Source organism: Oreochromis aureus, linkage group 10, assembly GCF_013358895.1.
Source record: "Oreochromis aureus strain Israel breed Guangdong linkage group 10, ZZ_aureus, whole genome shotgun sequence".
NCBI lineage: Eukaryota > Metazoa > Chordata > Actinopteri > Cichliformes > Cichlidae > Oreochromis > Oreochromis aureus.
The window spans coordinates 4,521,431-4,543,618 of NC_052951.1; the positions used below are offsets into that span (position 1 = coordinate 4,521,431).

The following is a 22,188-nucleotide window of genomic DNA, read 5'->3' on the forward strand; positions in this document are numbered from 1 at the left end:
TAACAGTTTTCGATATAACTTGTGAATGCTGAATATAAAACTTTCAACTTTTAAAAAAACATCTAGGTGTAATACGATGTCTCACAAACGGTCTTCTAGACAATTATGTTCCAGCAGAACTGTGAAAGACGTCAAATCAGAGCAAAATGGTTCAATGGATTAGAAAAAAGCCTCTTTTACGTCATGTCCTCTAAACAATCTGATAACACGCCTTTTCACTTTTCAAGGCTACCGAGATGTCTACCAAATTGTCTTCTCAGCAACTTTTTGCTGGACCCATCTTGGGCTACATTGGATCAAATCTCATGGATTAAGCACGGCCCAATTTTCAGTGACTATTTTTGGACTAAATAAAGGCCACGACTGACTGACCACATTAAGCCGAGAAAACAACATCCAAGGACGTCTGGTGCTTGGGGGAACTTAACTTTATCTGTTTCCCATGTAGCCCTTTTGTTCCCATTAAAAACAGGATTTTTAGCCAGTGTGTTTATGATTTAACCTTCCTGATAAATTGCTGGAAAATATAAGCTGACACAAAGGTACTGACAACAGCACTGTACTTATTTCTCTCCTTTAAAGATATAAATCAGTCATATAGAAAATGTCAAGATATATAACAGACTCGTGATTCTATCTAATGAACCTGTCTAATGACTCATAATATATATATATATCTATATAGATATAGATATATATATGTACATACACTATATTATATGCTTATTATATGCTTTTATCTAATAATAGGTCTTTTTGCTGAAGGAGTTCTAATCCAATGGATCTACTGTCTGAATACTAAAGGACATATAAATGCATTGTGTACTTTGCTATTAGTGTGCAAACACTCTTTAAACATGAGCCTTGTGTGCTGCCCAAGTTTGTCTGCTCAACAAGGCATTTAGAAATGGTTAACCCTCACTGAATGATCTCCAGTGATAAGTTTACTCATTCATTAAGTCATGTGAAACATCTTGCTACTAAGATAATCAGATGGCTGTTGTATAAAAATAGTCCAGTTGTTTGGTGTCACACAGCCTCTTCACATGGTCCCAGCGGCCCTGCATGCCAATGGAGACCTTTGTTTTGTGCCACAGTTTGAGGCTCGAGGAGTGAATGAATGCCTAATTAATCACAACAATGGTCAGTGGGTGCTGTGATGCCACAGCCATCAAACACACACAATGTGGAAGTGCAGACCTAAATTCTCTGACTGAAAATCAAGTCGTAAGAACCTGATATGCCATCGATTTATATCTGCGATGCAGAGTAATTCCTGTACTGCACTCTTCCGAAACACTCTGACCCTTCCTCTCGGTGCCTGAGCACAAAATATTAGCAATCCGACTGTGTCTGTCACATTTGCATTAGGTTCGTTACAGTACTAGAATTTTAAACTTGACACTGATACGCAGGAAACTACTCGATACCCAATAACCACCACGGTGAAGACTTTGACCCGATCCTGCAACAGCAGAATAGTGAAAAAGTCATATCTGGAAAAAGTTAACTTGTTAATTTTCCACTAATTTTCCCAAATATAAGTTATATTTAGCTAATTTAGAGGTTTCATTTGCTTTACAAACTAATTAGATTATTTCATTACAGATCATGAAGCTAAAATATATTTTAGCGCCAACAAATAACACAGTACCTAACATCTAAATAGCTTAATTATTGTGGAAGAAGAGCATTATGGAAATGTGTGGTACTACTTATACTAAAATAAGATGAACTGCCCGCATTTTAAAAAAGACCAGCAGAAAAGCTCATCATCCTGTCCACATCTGGCTGCAGCCTCTCTCTGCTCTGTTTATTCACACTGCTCAACTTCAGTCTGCAGCTCTTTACATCTTCAGCTGTGCTCTTCGGGCCTGAAACCCGTCTGATCGGCCTGGTCTTCTCTGGATTCACTCTTTATTTGCTCAGATCAGTTCTGCATGCTCTGGATGGCAATCTACTCAATATTTCATACCATCTTTTATCTGACTACAGTCCACTAGCCTCTATATTAATGATGACAGATGGCTAATGTGGCTATCGGGCAATTGCTAAGGGGGTAAATGTTGCTAATATTAACAAGTGCACTAGCCAGGTTAACATTTATGATAGCTGTTTAATACTTCAATCCTGTTGAAAGAGAAACTTTACTGATCTCTTGAAATTCCCCCAAAAGTGTTGCTCAGTTTGACACGGACCCCTTGCAGTATCCTGTCATGTCTGGCACCGTGGTCCTGGCAGGAAATCCCTATGGCCATGGATGTGGAGGGGCCACTGATCAGGCATGGTGTTGTTTGTGCCCACGGATGTTTACCTGAGGATCTGGGGAGTTCAGGCCCTTTATTTCGCAGGCTTGTTTTTGGTCTGCAACGATGTTTAGACAGATTTTACATGTCCTTTCTCCTTTGACTTCAGTGAGTTTTAATCGAGTTTCCAACAGAACATTACACTGTGATGACATAATCCATATTATTGACTTGAGCTGTGGTTTTCATATTTGGGCTGATTAGGTGCATTTAATGTGCATTTCTTCATAGATTCTAAATGTTAACATAAAAATCTGTTAGTTTTAAAATGTTGACTGATGTCAGAGATGTCATAGGTGTCTTGGGCAACCTACATTGGTGAGCTATTCCTCAACAGAGTAAGAACAGGTTAGCATTCAAATGCCCAAACACTATTTATAGTAGCTGTCAGCAGCAACCACCAGCAGCCTGCTAATTAGGATCCCTCCCAGGTAGGAAGTGCACACAAGAGTTGCTCTGCCTGACTTTCACGGTCACCGAGAGAAACCTTGACCATGCTTCATGACGAAATAATTGGGTGCTCATTTTTCTAGCCTAGGTCAGCCTCTTGAGGGAGACAGTGACAACGCCTTGTCAAAACAGATTGAAGCACAAGGCCAAGAGGCTGAGCGGGCCTCCCCTGGCACAGCATCTCTGTTATGCGAACAATCTGACATGCCACACATGTTGAATGTCCAGATGAATTGGGGAGCTCCATGGCGTCAGCTTAAAGGAGATCTATCGGGGGGGGGGGTCAGGGCTAATTCAACTCCATGTAACAGTTTTTTTGGCTACAGTCAGAGTCAAATCCCAGGCTTGAATGTGAGCTGCTACCATGAAATTCTGTGTTAAATCACGCCACACTCAGTGCCAGAATTAGCTCCTCACCACACTCCGCACAGATGGCATCAGCGGCGCTCGTTGCAAATGCTTCACATTCTAGTCCGGCCTGCCCGACCCCTTCCTTAATCCTAATTAGGAACACAATTTCCGTGCAGGCTTTTTCCAACCATGATGAAAATAAACATTTGTATGGCTACAGCACAGGCTTATGGGTAATATTATTTCACAATTCTAGGAATCCACTGATTGTGACGACATTTTAAACTGATCACCAGAGTGAGCTTTTAGAAATAACTATTGCTACTGTGCTGTAACCTATATCCTTTCCTGCAAGTCAACAATGAACTAGTACACAGTGCCAAAGCCCTGGATAACATTCTGCCGCCTGTCCCTTCAACCACACACCATAACCTCCCTCCCCCTGTATACTAACAACCCGCTTACACACATTTGATCCTCAGCAGAAATATTCCTCTTTTTCCGAAGCTTTCCATCAGCACACCATAAAGGATTAACCAATAATTCCCCTACAACATATAAAGATCTGGAAACACTCGCATCTGCAGCTATCAAGCTAATCTGGATGTTGGCATATTAACACAGGTCCTTTTTTGACCAGCCAGCAGTTCCTTTACCTAATAATGCCCTATTTGGCCAACACAGTGACAGAGAGATGGGGGAGCTGATCCACTCTGCCACAGCCTGCAGAGATAAGCGCTCATTGTTGAGTGTGTGGATGGTAAGCGTAGCCGGTCACGATGAGCTAAGGCTCGACTGACAACTGAACAATAACACAACAGCACGCAGCAGAGACGTGTTGACTTAGCAGGTCCAAAAGGTTTAATCTGCCTGACTTCCTGCGTGCTCCAAGGATGCCTGCTGTGGGCTGAAATGAAAGGGTGGTTTGTGATGTAGCTTTTAGGGACGTGCCAAATTTGTATAACTATGCTGACTTAAAATTCTGACTGTTTTCATGGGACGACTATTCCCCCAACCTTGCAGCTTTTCGTTTATTCCATAAATTTTAAGGCTGCATTGAAGTGTAAGACAAAAGAAGATAAAGAAAAATGCAGTTTATGGAAAAAGCAGAGACCGTGTTTTTGGTTGAATGGAACCCAAGTGCACTGCAACAGGCAGGTGCCATTTTTTTAATCATACCCTACAAGTAGGTGCACTTGTAGGGTATGGACAAAAATTACATATATTCTAAAGTCAATCAAAGAATGGAAGAAGAAATTGGAATCAGGAGAGAAACTGCTTTGCTTTAATAATGTCAATATACCAAAATGTGTCTTCAAACCCTAACAGCACACTGCAGAGACTGGCCAACAGCTGCATATACCCTATAACAGAAATCTAATGTTGTTCACCAATATGTTGATGTGTTTTCTGAACTTAAGGATCTACTGATCCAACATTCTCCTTTTCTGATACTAGTGCTGGGCGATATGACGATATATATCGTGTGAACGATAGAAAAGTGTCTTGTCTTCTATCGTTTCTAACCCAAATTTTATAAATTATTACATAAAATATATAATTAACCCTTTACAACCGGTCGAACAGGCACGCTCCGTTTTGCCTAACTATTTTTAAATCCCTGTAGAACTGGAACCACGTAAGGTAGCGCAATAATTTTTTTTGCATGTGAAACCGGAGGAGTTGTACTTACATCTTATGCCATTAGCTTGCCCTAGGTCATGGTTTCCTTCCACATATAGCTTTGCAAAAATTGCATAAGAAGCACTTGCAGCAACAAAAACATAATATTCCAGAAACACGCTTTGCCGATGTTCATAACACGTCAGCGCGAACTATCTCATGTCCACCATTACCTGCCCGAAACCAGAAGGGACGTCATTTTCGCGAAAGGGCCTTATAAGCCTATGTTGGTGATTTTAAAAGTCATGTTTGACTTTATGCTTTTCTGTATCGTTTCTGGGATCCTTAGAACTCATATTACACTGTTGGAAATAGTTTATTTTGATGCATTATAATATTTATTTTCATTTTTCCTGTAGTATATAAGAATTAGTGTATCTCAAAAATAAAACTATGAAGACACTCAAAATAAATTTCACATGGTTGGAAACTATTTTGTGCAACTTTTTTGTATTTACAGTTTTGAGGGATAAGCCTCTTAAATTTCTCTAACTAGAAATATATGTAAAAAACAAAAAACGATTATCAATTTTTTTGTAGTTTATTGCACATAATTCTTTTGCAATTTATGTAGTTACTATGGACTTAATGCATACATATTATTAAAATTTGGGCTATAATGGTTGTACTGATGTATAGAAACTTGAAATGCTCCCACAAATGGCACTACAGCATGTAAAAACATAAAGATAAGCTCTGGCGGACATGGTTCTATGGTAGGTCTTAAAGGGTTAAATAGCCTGTGGCAAATATATTAGTGTTGTCTTCTCACTATACATGCTCTTAACTTCATGCAAGAGAAAATAAAGTATAAAAAAATGATATATTTTGCAAAGAAACTCCGTCTTGTGGTTTGCAACATGGTGCTGCTGTACGTGCACCCGAATTTGCGACATACTTTACGGTAAGTCAAAACAAAGACTGCACCCTCGGCACTTGCTGTTTACAGACTGCGTACTTTCCAGATGAGCACAGGTCAGGTGGTATATCATGATATATATCGTTATCGTGATATAAAATAATTCATATCGTGGTAAATATTTTTTCCATATCACCCAGCACTATCTGATACTATACAATAACTGGGTTTTCAGCCAGTTACAATCCTGTACCAGATACTGGAATCTATAATACTGAAGAGGGAACTGGAAATAAATCTTTGATTTATATGACAAGCTCAGAATTATCTTTGCTTTACAAAATTAGCAAAATAAAAATACAACTAATAATAAACACATTCAAAAACAAAAATATACTTAACTCGTATTTAGTAAAATAATACTGACAAAGACACATTATAAATACAATGAGAGAAAAAAAATGGATTGGTGTTATTCACCCAAGGTATTTAATTAGTCTAATTTCAGCTAAACTGAGAGTCTACTACTGCATACTGCTGTCTGTTCTTTATATTTAGTTGTGTTACTCTCTCCTTCCACTCCACACCCACATGTGTGTGGATGTGTCATGTGTTGAACTGACAAGAGACAAGTGAAGTGAAATAATAACGATGCTGACAATAATATGTTATGTTACCAAGCAGTTTCCAGTTAAACTTTTGCGTAAGGCAAAGCCAGAACAACACAGAACTAAAAGGAATAAATCAGAACATAACAGAATACTGTCAGCCAGGATGAACCAATATCAAATCTGAAGCAGATCTCTTTGTCAAATGCTATTTTGCTAATGTTTTGCTGTACGGTAGCTGAATATGGATGCTAAAAGACAATACGACTAACATGGAATGTCTTGGAACTATTCACCTGAATATTTGTGGCACAAAAATGTATGACGTGGCAACAGGAAGCTTTTATAGTCTTCTAACAGGGCCTCCCAGCCGGGTTCAGCTTAGTCATCAAGATGCTATCAGTTCAATAAAACAGTATTTCTAAAGTCTATGGTTACAACAATAGCTTCCTTTAAACTAGCATTTGTTTGCTTTCCTTGAGGAAAAGCCACGTTGTGCAGAGGAGGATTGAAAGCAGGAAAAAGAATGGCAGCTAGATGATGTATGTCTGATCACTGCTGGACACAATAGCACCCTTTTCTTTCTCTACAATTTAAAAACACTCAAATATTTTATTATGTGTACAATTTATTTCACAAAACTCTGAAGGACTTTCAACAGATGACTCAGTCATGAAGTGGCCTTCTTTAGCACTAAAAGCTGATATATGCCATCTAGCTACAGCACACAGCAATACTTCTACACGGGGCTATTAATCTCAATTAACAAACTCCATGTGCTGTTAAGGGATTTGAAAAGTGTACTTAGCTTTTTCGATTGTTGTTTACATTTCAAATCTCTAGCACCAGGCAGAAGAGAGAGTCAGCTGATTGTGACAAAGAAAAAGAAAAAAATACACACAAAACCCCCCGAAAAGTCAAACAGTCAAGTAAAGAGTCACAAGGTCAAAAACATGACTGCTGCAAAGGTTTACGTTCTCACAAAGATTTCCTGTACAGCAGACTGTGACAACTGCATGATGAATAATCCTGTGGGAAGCTGTTCTGACTGTTTTGTTGTTCCTTAGTAAGCGCTAACGTGGCGGACATGAGGAGGAGTGCAGAATGTGAGGTCGCCAAAAGTACGTCACTGTGTAGGGAATGACTGGTCACAGGTGAAATGAGCTTTGAAAGGCAGGCAGTATTGAGGGGACTGCCCCGCATTTTTTGACTTTAAATGAAGGAAGCAGTGGGACAAGGGTATGATCCGTAGGAAAAGAATGACAATGTTCTCATTGTTTCTTTAGAACAGTCTTTGGAAAGCTCTGGCTTTTGATTAAAGTGATTAATTATTGTCTATTAAAAAGTTTAACCAATACCATTTTGAAACACTGAAACTACTACCAGTGCAAGGCTTTACAAAAAGAAAGTCACAACATAAATCTAAAAACTGTTTATTCCAATCTGAAATCACTTCTAATTAAAAGGGTGGAGACGCCTGCTGTCATAAAGCACATTCTGGAAACACAAAAACATTCCATTCTACAAGACACAGAGCTGCAAGGAAATCCTGACTGTTACTCATTTCAAGAGACAGTTGTTTATGTCATATGCCTATGGTCAAAAGAGAGAGAGAGAGAAAAACTAAACTAAATACTTTGACATCAAAGTGTGCAACCGAGGCAAGAATTTGCCAGTGAGCAGCCCACTCAGACAACAAATGTGTGCAAAGGCATACTATACACTCAAATAGACTGCACAGGCTGGCTGTGGCTGAGCTGTGCGACAGGGAATGCTGCTTAAACAACAGCTGGGGAGAGAAAGCATCTGAGCCTCCTGCTGCTGGCCACTCCCCCACTCCCCTCCCTTTTGCTCCCACTCTGAGGGCGCACTTCCATCACCTGCTCAGGGAGGAATCCTTGATGGGTTTCCGTGGGAAATACCAGACAAAAGCAACAGACGGTCCAGCGGCTGACCGCTTCATGACATCCATTCTATTTCCAGGCTGTTACATGAACTATGCCACCGTGTATACAGTCGCACAGGAAAGTGCCAAGGTGTGCAGCACGTGAGTGGAGAGCAACTTACTGGTCCTGGGAACAATGGACAAGCAAAGATCTAAAAGTACTTTCATGGTAAGAATAGAGGACAGCTGGCGACCTCAGTCACCTGCTGTCTTTGCCTGCGTCAAGTGTAACTACTTAGCGGTCTCCTGCATACTGTGGCTGAGTATGGAACACGTGCCTCGTTCATGATCAGTCTGCTCTTCGTGACAATCTTAGCAAAGTCATTTGCCCCTAATACGAGGAGAATGAGTTAAAAAAAAATCAAACAAGCAACAATAAATTGAATCTCTTTTCCCTATAGGTAAGAAATCAGAAATGTATTCCTAAGCAGCTTATAATGAACTTTCTGGTGTTTTTACATGGAAATCCAAAAACAAAAACCTGCACACATCTGCCGCTCGATGCAGCAATGAAATCCAAACCCTGTGGAATGTATCTCTGTCTCTTCTCTGAGCGATAAAAATGATAATGCTTTTGCTCACATTCAGTGCAAACTGTGGAATGACTCAGTTGTGGGTTAGAATTGATAACCTGTTTAATAACTGCAAGTTAGAACGTAGACTAGGACAGACTTACTGCACTGAACCAGCAGGCAAAGCCCCAATAAGCCACGATAACAACTCACCCTGCTTAAATTCATCGTCTCAATAATGTAAGGGAAACAATATAATAGAACAGACAGAAGTGGTCTAGTTCTATTCATAAGGCTTGTTCAACTCAGATCTGATTGGAGCCTTTGGGTTAGATACCAGCACATCATAGCAGTCCTTCAGAGCTCATTCCTCTCTGCAGAGCGGTTCTCACTGAACATTACCATGATAGCAATTGCCCCAAAGGAAACCGCCCACAGATGTGAACACTGATGATCTTGAGTGTTGATGATAAGAGATAAAACTGTACAGTCGCTCAGTTCCACATGAGTGAGCCTGTACAAGGGAAGGGAAGGACAGGGCGGTGGTGGTAGAGGGGGAAGTTGGGGGGTGGGGGTTCATTACACTTGAGCGCTAGCTGGACGGAGGCCGTTTCGAGAGGCTTGTCAGCAAAGCGATATATATTTCCTTTGAAAGTGTGCCGAAAAGCTCAAGAAACCATACGATCATTGTTCTAGCTCATACTAGATTGGGCCAGCATGAATAGCTGCGAGGGGGCTCTGGGTTCAACTTTGGGGTGGAGTGCGCTGGCTGTACAGAGGACTGTGGCTTGCTGTTTGCTTTCCTTCTGTTTCACCTCACACAAAAGGAATATACATATACTGAGGCACGCCATCAACTTTACATGGCTTTTGTTCTCATTGCTTACTGCTGTTGTTTTTTTATTTTCTCAATAAATTATTTGTTGGCTTTTTGCTTTTGTATGTTGAATATTTTAGGAGCCACACATCTGTGCTCTTTGTATACTTAGGTTTTAAGAGAATAGCTCTCAGAAGTGGCTTTGTTTTTCAGCATAAGCAAGGCAAGCAGGGGCCTGCCACTAATGTAAAAACTAGTGAAGCACTTGAAGAACAAGGTAAGATTTTTACCTCAGCAAGATCTCTCCTGTTGGTACTGTCTGGAAAAACAGCGCAGCATTATCCTCTGGGTTTTTATATTATATGTATATACTTATGTAGTCCAGCCTTAAGGTTTAAAATTAGCCATATTTTGATATTTTTTCCCTTTCTAAAAGTGGTGATTTTTGGTCATTATATCAGGCAAGTGTGCATTCAGGAAATAGCTTCATTTTGTTTCCAAAAGAACTAAAAAGTGGAAGCTAATAACACTCTTGGACCATTTGAATCTGATTTTAGAAACCACATAATACTCAAACTGCTAAAGTTATGAACAAAGATCCTGTACAGACAAAGAGAAAAGCCAACAGTCAAACAATCGAGGAGGTGTTTCAGTTCTCTCACCTCACTTGAACATAGTTTATGGCTATTAAAAAAAAATGTAAACAATACAACTATTTTGATGTTAGCTTCCTTTATGCTATGGCTCTATCACTAGAAACCAATGCAGTAGCGATAAAACACAACTGAACAAAATAAAATAGGCCTAGAGTGGCTTAATGAAACTGTACCTCAAACCAGTATGCAGTACTGTATATGCTTGCAAGTGCCCATTGCAGGTGTAGGGACGTTCCTCGTTAGACTAACTGACTAGTCTCAAACTAAGAAACACTCCGATATCAAGTTAAAGCTGAGAACCATTTAATGCCAAAAACTCTCTAAACAAAGGCATTTGATACGTTTTATCGTCCTTAGTTGGTGTAATTTTGACATCGAAAATCGTTTGAAATTACTGTAGCCGCACGTGGAACCATTTGAAGTTGCCATTTTAGCTATGATAATGACAAAGGAAGTGGAGCACCCTAGTAAGAGGAAATGAGCAGATAACCTCATCGTCTTGAAAAAGGCTGCTCTTATACAGGATATGAGGTTTAATGTAGACAAACTCTAAATTAAGTTTAATTACTATCTCAACAGGAAAAATACAGGAAATTCCTTAAAACAGAAAGGCTGTGAAATATCTACTAGCTCCTCCTCTGCTTCTAATTCTTACCCCTTTTTTCTTCTTCCGTTTCATTGAGTTCAGTTTAAGGTGGAGTAAAGTATTTAAAATTGAAATTTAATATTTACAGAACTCTTGTAAGTGCTTTTTGGGTGGATAGCCTTGTTTATGTAATCTTCTTTTAAGTTCAGGAGCTAGAATTACAGAATAGTCTCAGCTTATTGCTTCGGTCTTATAAACCTGGCCATTTTGAACCATCTGTTCCATTCATGACGAATGCCTGACAAACTCCTGAGTCACGGTGAAATCCACACAAATTGCTTCTTCCTTTTCCCCCTCCATAGCTTTCCATATCACGGAGACCAAGCAGAGCCACATGCAAAGCCCCCTCTATGGGAGCTCAGCCGGGCCAGCCACCATGTTACAAACTCGTCGCCTATGTCTGGCATCCTGACAAATATTTAAGGCACTCACTTACCCAAAGTATGCCCTGACACACATGTGGCAACAGCGCTGTGTATACTGAGCTTCTGCTCTAGCATAATTCAAAGCAAAGGCCTAAAAAGCGAGGCTGATCCAGGCATTCATGATCCTTTGTGACATAATCAGGAAATTCCATTCATGCGCCTACATATCAACCATTTCACTTTCTTTAAATATTTATTTTACTTTCATACACCAACACTTAGACGCAGGGTAGATTTTCCCCACACTTCATTTTTTCGTGGATGCTGAGAAAGAGCACACAGATGAAGGTCTCCATCATCATCATCATCATCATCATCATCTTTCTGACCTGAAAAACCACTGGTGTACAGAAATCGATAACATTCAGATCAATGCCATTTGGACTGCTTTCTACCACAAGATACTTTGGTAAGCTCTAAAGCAGCCAAACAGTGCTATCAATTCCAGTGCAGCTTCAACATATTTATCACTAAGTAGCCCAGAAGGGATAGTGCTCACACCATATGGCCACATGGTCTGGTTACAATCTGTCCACGCTATCTGTCCAGTCAGCTGAACGCAAGCTGCACTTCTGTCAGTGCTGGTGAGCTTTGTACAGCACCACAGCTATTGATCACAACTAAATACAGCTTTTGGAATTTGCATTAAAAATATTGTTTATGTTTTTTAGACTGCTATGTGATAACTTGGAAAGATCGAGTCCACTCTTCTGTACAGCAAGCAGCACAAAGACCGAAACCAGTGAATTACTGTGGTAACAAAATCCACCAGCATTTTAACTTCACTTAATGACATTTCATAAATTTCTGGTTTTTAACCTCTTTGATTTGGTATTTTTCTGGTTTGAAAATATTTCTTGGCTCTGGGCGGTTGCCAGGCAACAACATGAAGCTGCATCTCATTGAATCTCAGAAAATAATAAAATCTAGACACTCTATCACATTCTGTTGCTTGCCTGTTTGTTGTAGATTTAGGAAACAAGATGTAAGAAAGGTGCTTTATTGTTTCATCTGAAGAGTCAAAGACTGTTTTCTGTACTTGCGGTCAACCAAAGTCCTTTCAGAAGAAAATTTCAGCCGTCAACAGGAATCTTTAAAGTTCTCTGGGACAGTTATTCTTAAGCATCATCTTAATTAAACCCTCACTTCAGTGATTACCTACGCTCTATGAAACTGATTCAAGATGAGCCCAACATTCATTAGAATTAAACATTAGAACGATTTATTGTTATAATACCACAAGGTTCAGTTAGCAGTTCACAAAAACAGCTGGTAGAAACGTCGTCAAAAGAGCTACTTTTACTTCCTTCCTCTGAGTACATTTAAGAATCTGTACATTTTTTTTACTTTTACTTGAGGAAAGAAGTTGAATCAGTTGCTGAACTTTAACCAGAGTATTTTTAACACAAGTATCTGTACTTCTACTTAAGTACAGAATGTCTGTACTTTTGCCACCTCTGGGGTTCTGCATTATTTTAGGATGAACTTGAGATCGTGTTAAGAATTTCTGCAGATGACTGGATATTGAACTTTGACCTTTTTACCTGAAGTATTTATGTCCTAATGAAGTGATGTTGGTGCAAAACAAGTATTTTCTAGTTGCATCACTACTTGCTTTCTCTGTCACACACACACTGAAACACTTTCCATAGTTCCCTTCATATGTTGTTATGATGAAACTAATGTAATGTGTATCTTGTAATATGTAACTTAATCATCACAAATAACTCATTGGATGAGTTCCAAGCAGTTAAATCCCCTCACAGGAGACTTGGCAGTATGGGAGAGCTATACCGTTAAGTATGATGCTCCTACAAAGTGTCTTTTTTATGACACGGTCACTTCTAACCACTAAGAAGTGATTAGTTTGTCCTTATCATTTAAAATGATGATGCTGGATGTTGTTCTAACATTGTTAAACTGCCCAGTGTGTAATGAATAACCTCATTTTTTAAAGCTGAAAACATCAAGGTCCTGGTCTTGCTCACTGACTGACCCACACTGCTATGCCAGGCTGTTTAAAACTCACTTTGCAGTGCCTCCAAGTGGATGCCACTAACTCCCATGAAATCCTCTGATATTTAGCATCACTACTAAACTGACTAGACCAACCCCAAAGAATTAACATGCACCTGATGTTTTCAACAACAAACTACAGTCCAGCCCAGGATCACTAATGAAGTCCAGCATTTCTATAGTGTTTAAGGCTTCTATCTACAGCCATTTATAAATAGTGGTAATGTTCTGTTTTGGGACCACATGCATATCTGGAAAGGTATGATGATGCTGGGAGTGCTTCCCTATTCATGCTTCCATACATGGAAACCTTGAGATAGAGAGAGAGCAGCAGCAATGTTCCTGTTAAAATGCAGTTTTCCCTTCCTACTGTTGCCAAGTGCTCACTTATATCGATTGTATAACTGTTGGTGTTTCTCTGTATTAATGTAAGGTCTTCTTACCTTACAAAATAAAGGGCTTCAGGGCAACTGCTGTTGTGATTTGGTGCTATACAAATAAAATTGAATTGAGTCGCTGAGCAATTAGCTCACATGGGCAGGCACTGAAATCAGATGGTTATTATTGATTGCTTTTGATTGTGGTCTGAGCTTTACTTTCATGGCCAGCCTAACTAATCCCATGTTTGATGCTGCATGCTTTTATTTAGACACCACATGTCTGGCAGGTGCACTCAGATCCCTATTCAACCTCCACAGAAACATCACGCAGGCCTGATATTAGCCCGGAGGTGGTGGCTGGAGGTGTAGAAACCTCCTTGTAATTACAGACTAACAGATGCGAGAAAAGGAAATGAGCTTTAAGCCCAACTGCTCCTGTGTAGCAAAGGGAGTTCTTGCTGTAATAACACGTGCTAGTATACCAGTCTTACTTACAGCATTGCTACCTAGCACAGATGAATGCTCCATACATGCAGTCCGTCATCCTGTCACCTTATTCTCATGTTCCAAGCAATAACAGAAACTGGAGAACTTCCAAAAGCTCTGTACTCAAAACAGTCAAACATCATATTTCATCCCCGGTACAGCTTGTACTGAGAGGCACAAGGTCATGTTCGACATTTCTGGAAGCTTTAGTTGGAGAACTGGGAAACCCCACCTCAACCTCATTTAAAGACAACACAAGATAACACACATACATACTCTCACACACACAGGTTAGGATCTCAGCAGAGCTCTCTTGATATCGAATGTTATTTTTGTGGCATACATCATCAGACGAGCTGAAATCTTTTTTTTTTTTTTTTTTAAATTCACTCGGAAAATAACATTTACAGCAAACAGATAAAAAAAAAAACAGATTTGTTTAAAGCTATTTAGCTTATCCTGTGACATCTGAAGCCTCTCTGCTTCATTTTTTTTCAATACAAAAACTCTGCCGAGTTCGTCTACAACCCCATTCAAAATGTGACGGCTTCACTTTCAGCAAAGCTATCACTACTTTTAGGGTTGATTTTAAGATTTTAGTTATATATCATTGCTATGTCAACTGTTGCTGTTACATTATATCATTTATTGAACTGAAAGCTGAGAGAACTGAAGGGACCACATTGGGACACTGTTAAGCTACTGTACATGCAAGTTTTGTGCAGTTGATAGTAGATGTGGTTTTGAATGAACTGTGATCAAACACCTGAGGTTGTTTGATGACGCTGCCTTGTAGGTATTTTTAGACAGTAATTGCCCTTTTGTTACAGCCTGGTAAACAAAAGATGAATCCAGAGCGATTATCTGGTTATGACTCTGAGCAGGAGCACAGCCTCCAGCTCTTTCCTTTCCGAGCGCAAGCGGCTCAGCCACATGTAGTTCACTGCCTCTTCCATGTCATTAATGAAACCCCTAATCACTTCACTAAGCTGACAGCATCCCAGTGTTTGATCGATACGGTCCCTTTTGAACTATTGATGTACTCCAGCAGAATCCAGTGAACACAGGAGCAGGAGAATAGCCGTGGTGTTTCCTCCCTACACAGGCCATGTGAACAAAGAGAGATAATCAAACAGGAAGCTTGTCTTCTGCCATCCTTAGCTTTGGCAGCCAGTAAGGACTCATCTTGGAGATTATCCTGCTTATCTAAAACACCCTAAACACCCGGTAATAATGTCTTGTTAAAATAAACAACCAATTAGCCTGCTATCACAACAGAGCCATAACTTCCAAAACTCAATACCCCACAACACGCAATTTTTTTCCTCATGAATGTCTCTCTTGTCTAAACCTCCAGTTGAAAATAGGACCATGCTGACAAACAAAGCCAGAATTTTTACATTCCTTTTACCCACCGAGGCCATCAAGATTTTCATTTTGTTTTGTTGGCGAGCATGAGCTGCCTGGAGGCTAGTTCTCATGCTAGTCTTACTGACATTTGAAGCATGCACATGCTTTTTGCCATTTTTGGAACATTACGTTTACCTTTTAACCCGAGCATCTTCAACGCTCAGGTACAGTGAAAATAAATGTAAGCAGGACAACAAGCCGAATCCTTCTATCTGTCAAGTTAAAGTGAATTTGTGTCTTAGGAGATGTTTGATGAATGCCTTCAACTAACAATATTGGCCAGCTTTCTTTCCTCCCCCTTTCTGCTCTGCTGATGAGCTGGGTGAGGTCGGCTGGCTCATCAGCAGTGGTCCGTTTTATCTCCAAGGAAAACAGGTGGTTGTGATTGTCAGTCGGTGCTCATGTGATGTAAGGCATTCTGTCTACATATGTTTTCTATTTGGAATGTTGCATTTGCTAACGCGCAGTCAGGTTGAGGAGGGATGCACATATTTCTGGTTATGCTGCTGTTCAAAACACCACAACCACCACCCACTCGTGCACAGTTGTTTCAGGTCATTCCACACTAAAAGTCGTGTGGCACTTCCACTTTATCCCATGGAGGGACTGCACAAATATCCACTCGACTTACAGGAATGAATTGTGATTTTTTGTCAAGATTATTACACAACTTCCAGTTAGGCAACAAGCACAAAAAATGCATAATTGCTTCCTGGAACCATGATGAATGTGCTGGTATTGCACCTCTCACTCAAGGGTATGGAGCGACAGACTCTTGACTGGTACCAGGCAAATGCTGTGTAGCAAGGGACTCCTTTTGGTTTGTATGCCCCGTTTTACTCTGCCATTAGTAAAATGTCAGACTGTATCAGACTTGTCCACAGGGGCCACAGCCATGCCATTCAGAGAGCGCTCCAAACATTTGCTCACAAGCTTTGGGTGGGGAGAGAAGCATCTGACAGCAAGCAGCTTGCACGGGAGCTACTATCAGCATTCATCTCAGGGTGCTGCCAGAGTCAGAGTCCTGCCGTGACAACTGACAAATAAAGAGCCAAGATTTTTTTCTTTTCACAAAAATGTTTAAATAGCATAACGGGGTCCAATTATGTGTGGCTTAGCCCATGTTCAAAATTCTCAGAGTGACATAATGACTTATCAGTAGAGCACACTTAACAACAATCTAGCGGTCTGCTGACTCATAAAAATGTCAGCTGTTCAGCAAGACACTGCAATACTTCAGGAGTGAAGGACGGTTAAATGAGCCTCTAAAACCATCTGCACGATTTCCGTCTCTTTCCAGGTAACAACATTTACATGAATACAATGTTTGTGAGTGAATTATGAGGCTGATCTTTCAGTTATGTAGCTTAAAAATGTAACAATTATGTCTGGTGTGCATTGCTCTGCACAAGTGTTTCTTATAACAGTGAGGCTGTGATCTCAGAGTTTATATTGATACTAATCCACTTTGATCATCTTCCAGGTCCACACATTTCTTGGCTGCACCGCTGGCAGGAAGGTTCTGGCAGATGTCTAGCACTTTCTATGGAATATTTTACGTGAAATGGTTCAGGTGGAGCCAGCAGTGGAAAACGTCAGTGCATTCCATTAGATCAGATTGGAAAGTCTGCTGTAAGCATGTGTACTTAAAATAACGATGCCCCTCGTCTTTCCCTCTGATGTCAGATGATTGGGCTGATATGTGCAGCCGTGTTCAGCCCGAGCTGGGTTTAGCGTTCGCTTGGCTGACTAGGGCTGTGTGGTCATTAGGATGATAGCTACCCAAAGAATGCCACGAACAGAAAATAACAAGCACATCTCACAGAGACAGATAATAACACTGAGCGTGACCAACAGCAAAAGCAAAGCTAGTGACACTCATTTCTCTGAGTCCTGCTCACTTTCTAAAACTTAAAAATAATAAATTGGGAACAGAGCTTTTTCAACATACAAGAAGCATTCTAATTACCGTCGGTACCTATTAGAAATCAAACCCTTTCGGTACCAATTAGTAATTCATAAGATGGCTTGTGGCCAGATTGTCTAGCCAGATTCATTCCTTTTCTAAAGACAGTGGCGATGCAGGCCGGGAGCCAGTGAGACCACATGGCTAAGCCCCGTCCGGCAAGACAAAAGAAATTCTTCAATCTTTACCAGCTCACTGTCCACCCCTGAAAATGTCAGTTGTGCTGCCTTGTCACAGACTCTTCACAGGGAATCATTCATTAAGAGTACTGACTTTGAAATATATTGTAAATAAATAAGTAATGCAGCACACAGCCTGGAGGTATGTGCTGAGAGCACGGCAACACATTTCACTGCTGCTCCTAATTAAAGCAAAGAGAATAAGCCCAGTCACACATGTGAGCTATCACAGGAAAGGTTCTTATTTCTGTACCCTTTGATCAATATGTCTGTTGACATCTAAAGGGAAAAACCAGTAACCTATTTCATATCACGAGATTTTTACCAAGCTCTCAGGCATTCACACGAAAACAAGGTTTCCTGAATCATTTGTTACACATCAAATTAAATACATTAAATACAAGCTAATAAATAAAAAAATAAAAATGAGATTAAGGAAGGAATGCCTTAATGCCTACGACAAGACGTACATATCAGAGATGCAGTCAGTTTTCTATGAAAATCCATCTATCTAAATTTAAATTGTATTTTTATGTTGCTACAAAAAGGGATGGTGAGAAAGAATTTAAAAAAAGTAATTGCAGCAACAATTATTTTGTTTCCTCGCTGTAACACCATGAAACCAGTGGAGCAAATAAATTTCCTGTTATTACCATACTGATTTTATTATTATATTAATTATAGCCTAGTCACCTAGTGACATCATTTGAAATAGCTAGCTATAACAAGGTCAGAGAAACAAATGTAAACACTTTTGGTAAAGCACCAGCTTGTAGAAAGAAAACAACAGGAGAAAAGTTGATTCGGGAAAGCATTTTGATGCCAACCGGCACGTCGTTATCTGCTTTGCTGTCTTCTTGTTCCACCTCAGAGAAGAACTTTGATAACAGCCCTCAGGAGCCTGCCACTCCAATAGTATCAATATCAACGCTGGTATTCTTATTAGATCGATGCTATTGTGATAGGATTGATACTTTGTCTTTATCCTCCAAGTTCAGCATGTAGCCCACTGAATTGTGTTAAACTGATTTAACACTATGTGTGTTTTATTTATATCCTATAGCACATTTAAAGAACAGAAGCTGACCCAAAGTGATTTATAAACAGGCACATTTACACTCCATGTCTCAAACAACCCTAATTTCAAAATACATGAAAGTTATGTTCTGTTTGCTTTAACTAATTATTGTGGAAATTAAAAATCAGTGATTTATTAGTCGATAATGATTCATCTTATAAATCATTACACACTGCTCTTCCCTTCATAAGCTGCCTTTATAAGTTAAAAGCACTGGTATCAGTATTGGTACTGGCAATACTGGCCCTGTATTAGAGCTGGGTGATAGAACGATAACGATATGTATTGCGAAATAACTTTTTCTCGATAGAAAAATTAAACTATTGCGATAGGCCTCATCTCTCTTGTCCTCTTAAAAAAAAAAAAAAAAGAACAGCCAATCCAAATTAAGTAGCGCAGAGCCGAACCAATCACAGCCACAGCGTCACGTCACGTGACTTGTTACGTACAGCACAAGTGCCAAGGCGCACATGTGTATTTGTTTTTGGAGTCGTGCAGCCCGGGCAATGAAGGAAATGAGTTTGCCGACTAGAGAAAAATCAACCGAGAGCGTGAGCGAAGGTTACCGAAGAAAAAACAGATGATGGTTCCAATGCGGAGAGCTTGTCGAACGGACGGGCCACAGAAGTTCCGTGAGTGTGAAGGTATTTCGGCTATTTCAAGTCTGACAAAAACAGAGTAGCGCGCACTGTAAATTGTGCCAAAAGCAAGTCTGGAAATACAATAAAGCGGTGCATGCTCAATCTCTGACTGAAAGCGCTAATTCGTCATTCGGCTTTTGTCAGACTAAAGTAACTGTTAAAACTGTTTGAAAAGCTAAGCTATACAACAAGGAGAGATTGAGAATTTCCTTTTAGTTCTCAGTTTATTTGATATTGACAAAAGTTAGTCAATTTTGTCTGTTCTTCTGTAAAACGACCTAAGATTTACTTTTAGAATTAATATTTTGTTTCTAAGTGGAATTGACAATTTAGTGGTCTGTTTTGTTTGTTCTGTTTTGAAACTTGCCTTTTGTGTAGTTTGCAATATTTGCCTTTATTTATCTGAAACTGAAGTCTCATGTTCCTTAAGTACATCTGTTGAACTTATTATGGGAAATAAATATTTTAATTAAAACAAGCTGCTAATTATTTCACATTTTACTTGTGAGCAACGGCACATTTAAATCTTACAAATATAGTTATTTGGCTTATATTGTGATATATATCGTTATCGCCTGAAATGAAAAAAACATATCGTGATATGAAAAAATCTTATATCGCCCAGCTCTACCCTGTATTTATTTGGTATCACACACCACTACCGTGCAAGGATACTTCCACTGGCAGTGGGTTTAACATGTTATCTGCATCGAAGGAGCCGTTTCAGCCATCAAACTTTTTTCCCACTAGACATTTTTGAACAGTAACTTTAAATCAAACCGAACCTCAGAGACTGGCCTACCATTTTCTAGCTTCATAATGACTTTGCTCATTGGTGTGTGAATCTTTTCACGGAGCAGAGGATTTGTTATTGTCCTTTCAGGATGTTTAAAATTTGTTTTTCTGGCTGTGCAGAACGGACTGCTGGATATGTTCATCTTTGTTTTGGTTTATTCTTGTCTGCTTTGTGCTTCAGGGTCTGATAGTTGGAAGACAAATATGTTTAATTAAGTTTCCAATTGCATTAGATGAGTGGTGTATTTATTGAAAATCAGACTCAGACTTGTTAAATAAAAATGTGTATGAAGTATACTAACAGTTGGTAGTCTAGTACCCCCCCCCCCCCCAAACCACCACCACGCAAGCGTAAAAAACCTTTCGTCTACAGCAGCACCCTCAACTTCAAGGTCCTTCCCCACGGCTCTGAGGAAATAATAAATTTTAAATTTATGTCAAATCATATGAATGAATATGACTTATTTGTCTTATGACCAATATCGTCAAACCGTGTGAGGAACGTGTAAAGGAACTGGGAGCTCGCGCATGAATATTTAAACAAATCGCTCCGCTCTTACAGGTGTCTGTTTTTCTGTTCTAGGTACCGGACTGATAAAGTTATGAGGACTTTCAGGTGGATACGGTTAGCATAAAAAGAATTTATTTTATTTCGGCTGTGTCGGTTCACCAGCCGTGTCGCGGTTTAAAAGCGTTGGAGTGGAGGAGAAGGATGATGAGGAGGGGGGTAGAGGACGCTTTGCTGGTCTGCCTGGCTCCTCCCGCGGTCAGCCTGCTTTTATTCCGCTGTAGGAAAAATCCGTTATCTCGCGTCAGTACTTCCAACATCATCACCGCAGCTTCAAACCCGCGTTAAATAGTTAACGGCACGAGCTACGAAACCGCCTTAATTCATGTTTAATTTCCCAACGAAAAGTTTGTCTTCATGCTGTAGAGAAACTTTTTCAGAGGCAGGACACGCGCACACAGAAAACGTGTCGGCTTAGCGACTCCAAATGTGCCGCTAAACTGAGGATCTGAACGTTCAGCTCAGACAGCCCTGCTTTCCTCATGTGTAGTTACATGTAGATATCTGTCACTCCTCTTAACGGCGGCATTATTCCAATAAAATCAATAGTTGAGAGTAGTCTGAGCGATGTTTTTCAGTAACAATGAACGCTTCAAACAATCACTCCAGCCGTGCATTTGCCAGACTCGCGTTGACATTAAGTTAAAAATGGCGACTATTTTGGTCACTTCATTAACTATATTTACTTCACGTCGAAGGGACCGAACTCGCTGTCAGTCTGGTTTAAGTTTAACGTTAGTTGAGTCTACACGGTTACTTCTGAGGCACTCTCTTTTCCACTTACTGTTGGTGTAAAAGAAAAATCGACCAAACAGATGTAGAAGTGGATGGCATTTGGCGGTCACCTTCCTCGAGCGGATAAAAGACAAAGTAGCAGCCGGTTAAAATAATTTTTGTACTTACACTGAGTTGAGAGGAGAGTCAAGAGCCAGGCCAGACGTGTTTTCGCCATCTTGGAGTCGATGCAATGCTCTATTTGGCTGTCTGTACATGCGCAAAGTAGACTGAAGAGCCTTGCTGGGGATGGAGAGAGGGAGAGAGACATGGAGATAAACCGGAGAGAGAAAGAGAGCGAGAGAGCGCGCCAGGGAGGAGGAGGAGGGGGGTCTATTATATTAGGTTTCCATAGCTACCGAAAGCATCACTCACACAGACAAGAATTTATAGTTGACACAATGTGGGAGGCCCTCGCTACTGTGGCTTGTGCTGTAGTTATAGTTACTTATCTGCAGTTGCAGATAAATAGCCCCAGCCTTTTGTGTACTGTATTGTTGTGCACAGCATTTTGACTAAGAAAATAATAATATCTGGAGTTTCCTTGACAACATTAAAAATGTGGTAATATTACTACAAAAAACACACATTCACAGAAATTAAAGGATTGTAATAAAACATGAATCTGCAAGTACTC

The 22,188-nt window shown here is 40.0% G+C and overlaps 1 protein-coding gene across 1 annotated transcript in view; it reads right to left on the minus strand.

The window, feature by feature from the left end:
* Positions 1–21,847, minus strand: part of jam3b (junctional adhesion molecule 3b) — a 39,722-nt gene extending 17,875 nt beyond the window's left edge. Inside the window, exon 1 of the mRNA XM_031738513.2 lies at positions 21,681–21,847. Within this exon, the coding sequence (XP_031594373.2) occupies positions 21,681–21,822 (142 nt within the window). The 5' untranslated portion in view covers positions 21,823–21,847. The remainder of the gene's footprint in view (positions 1–21,680) is intronic.
* Positions 21,848–22,188: the final 341 nt, after the last annotated feature.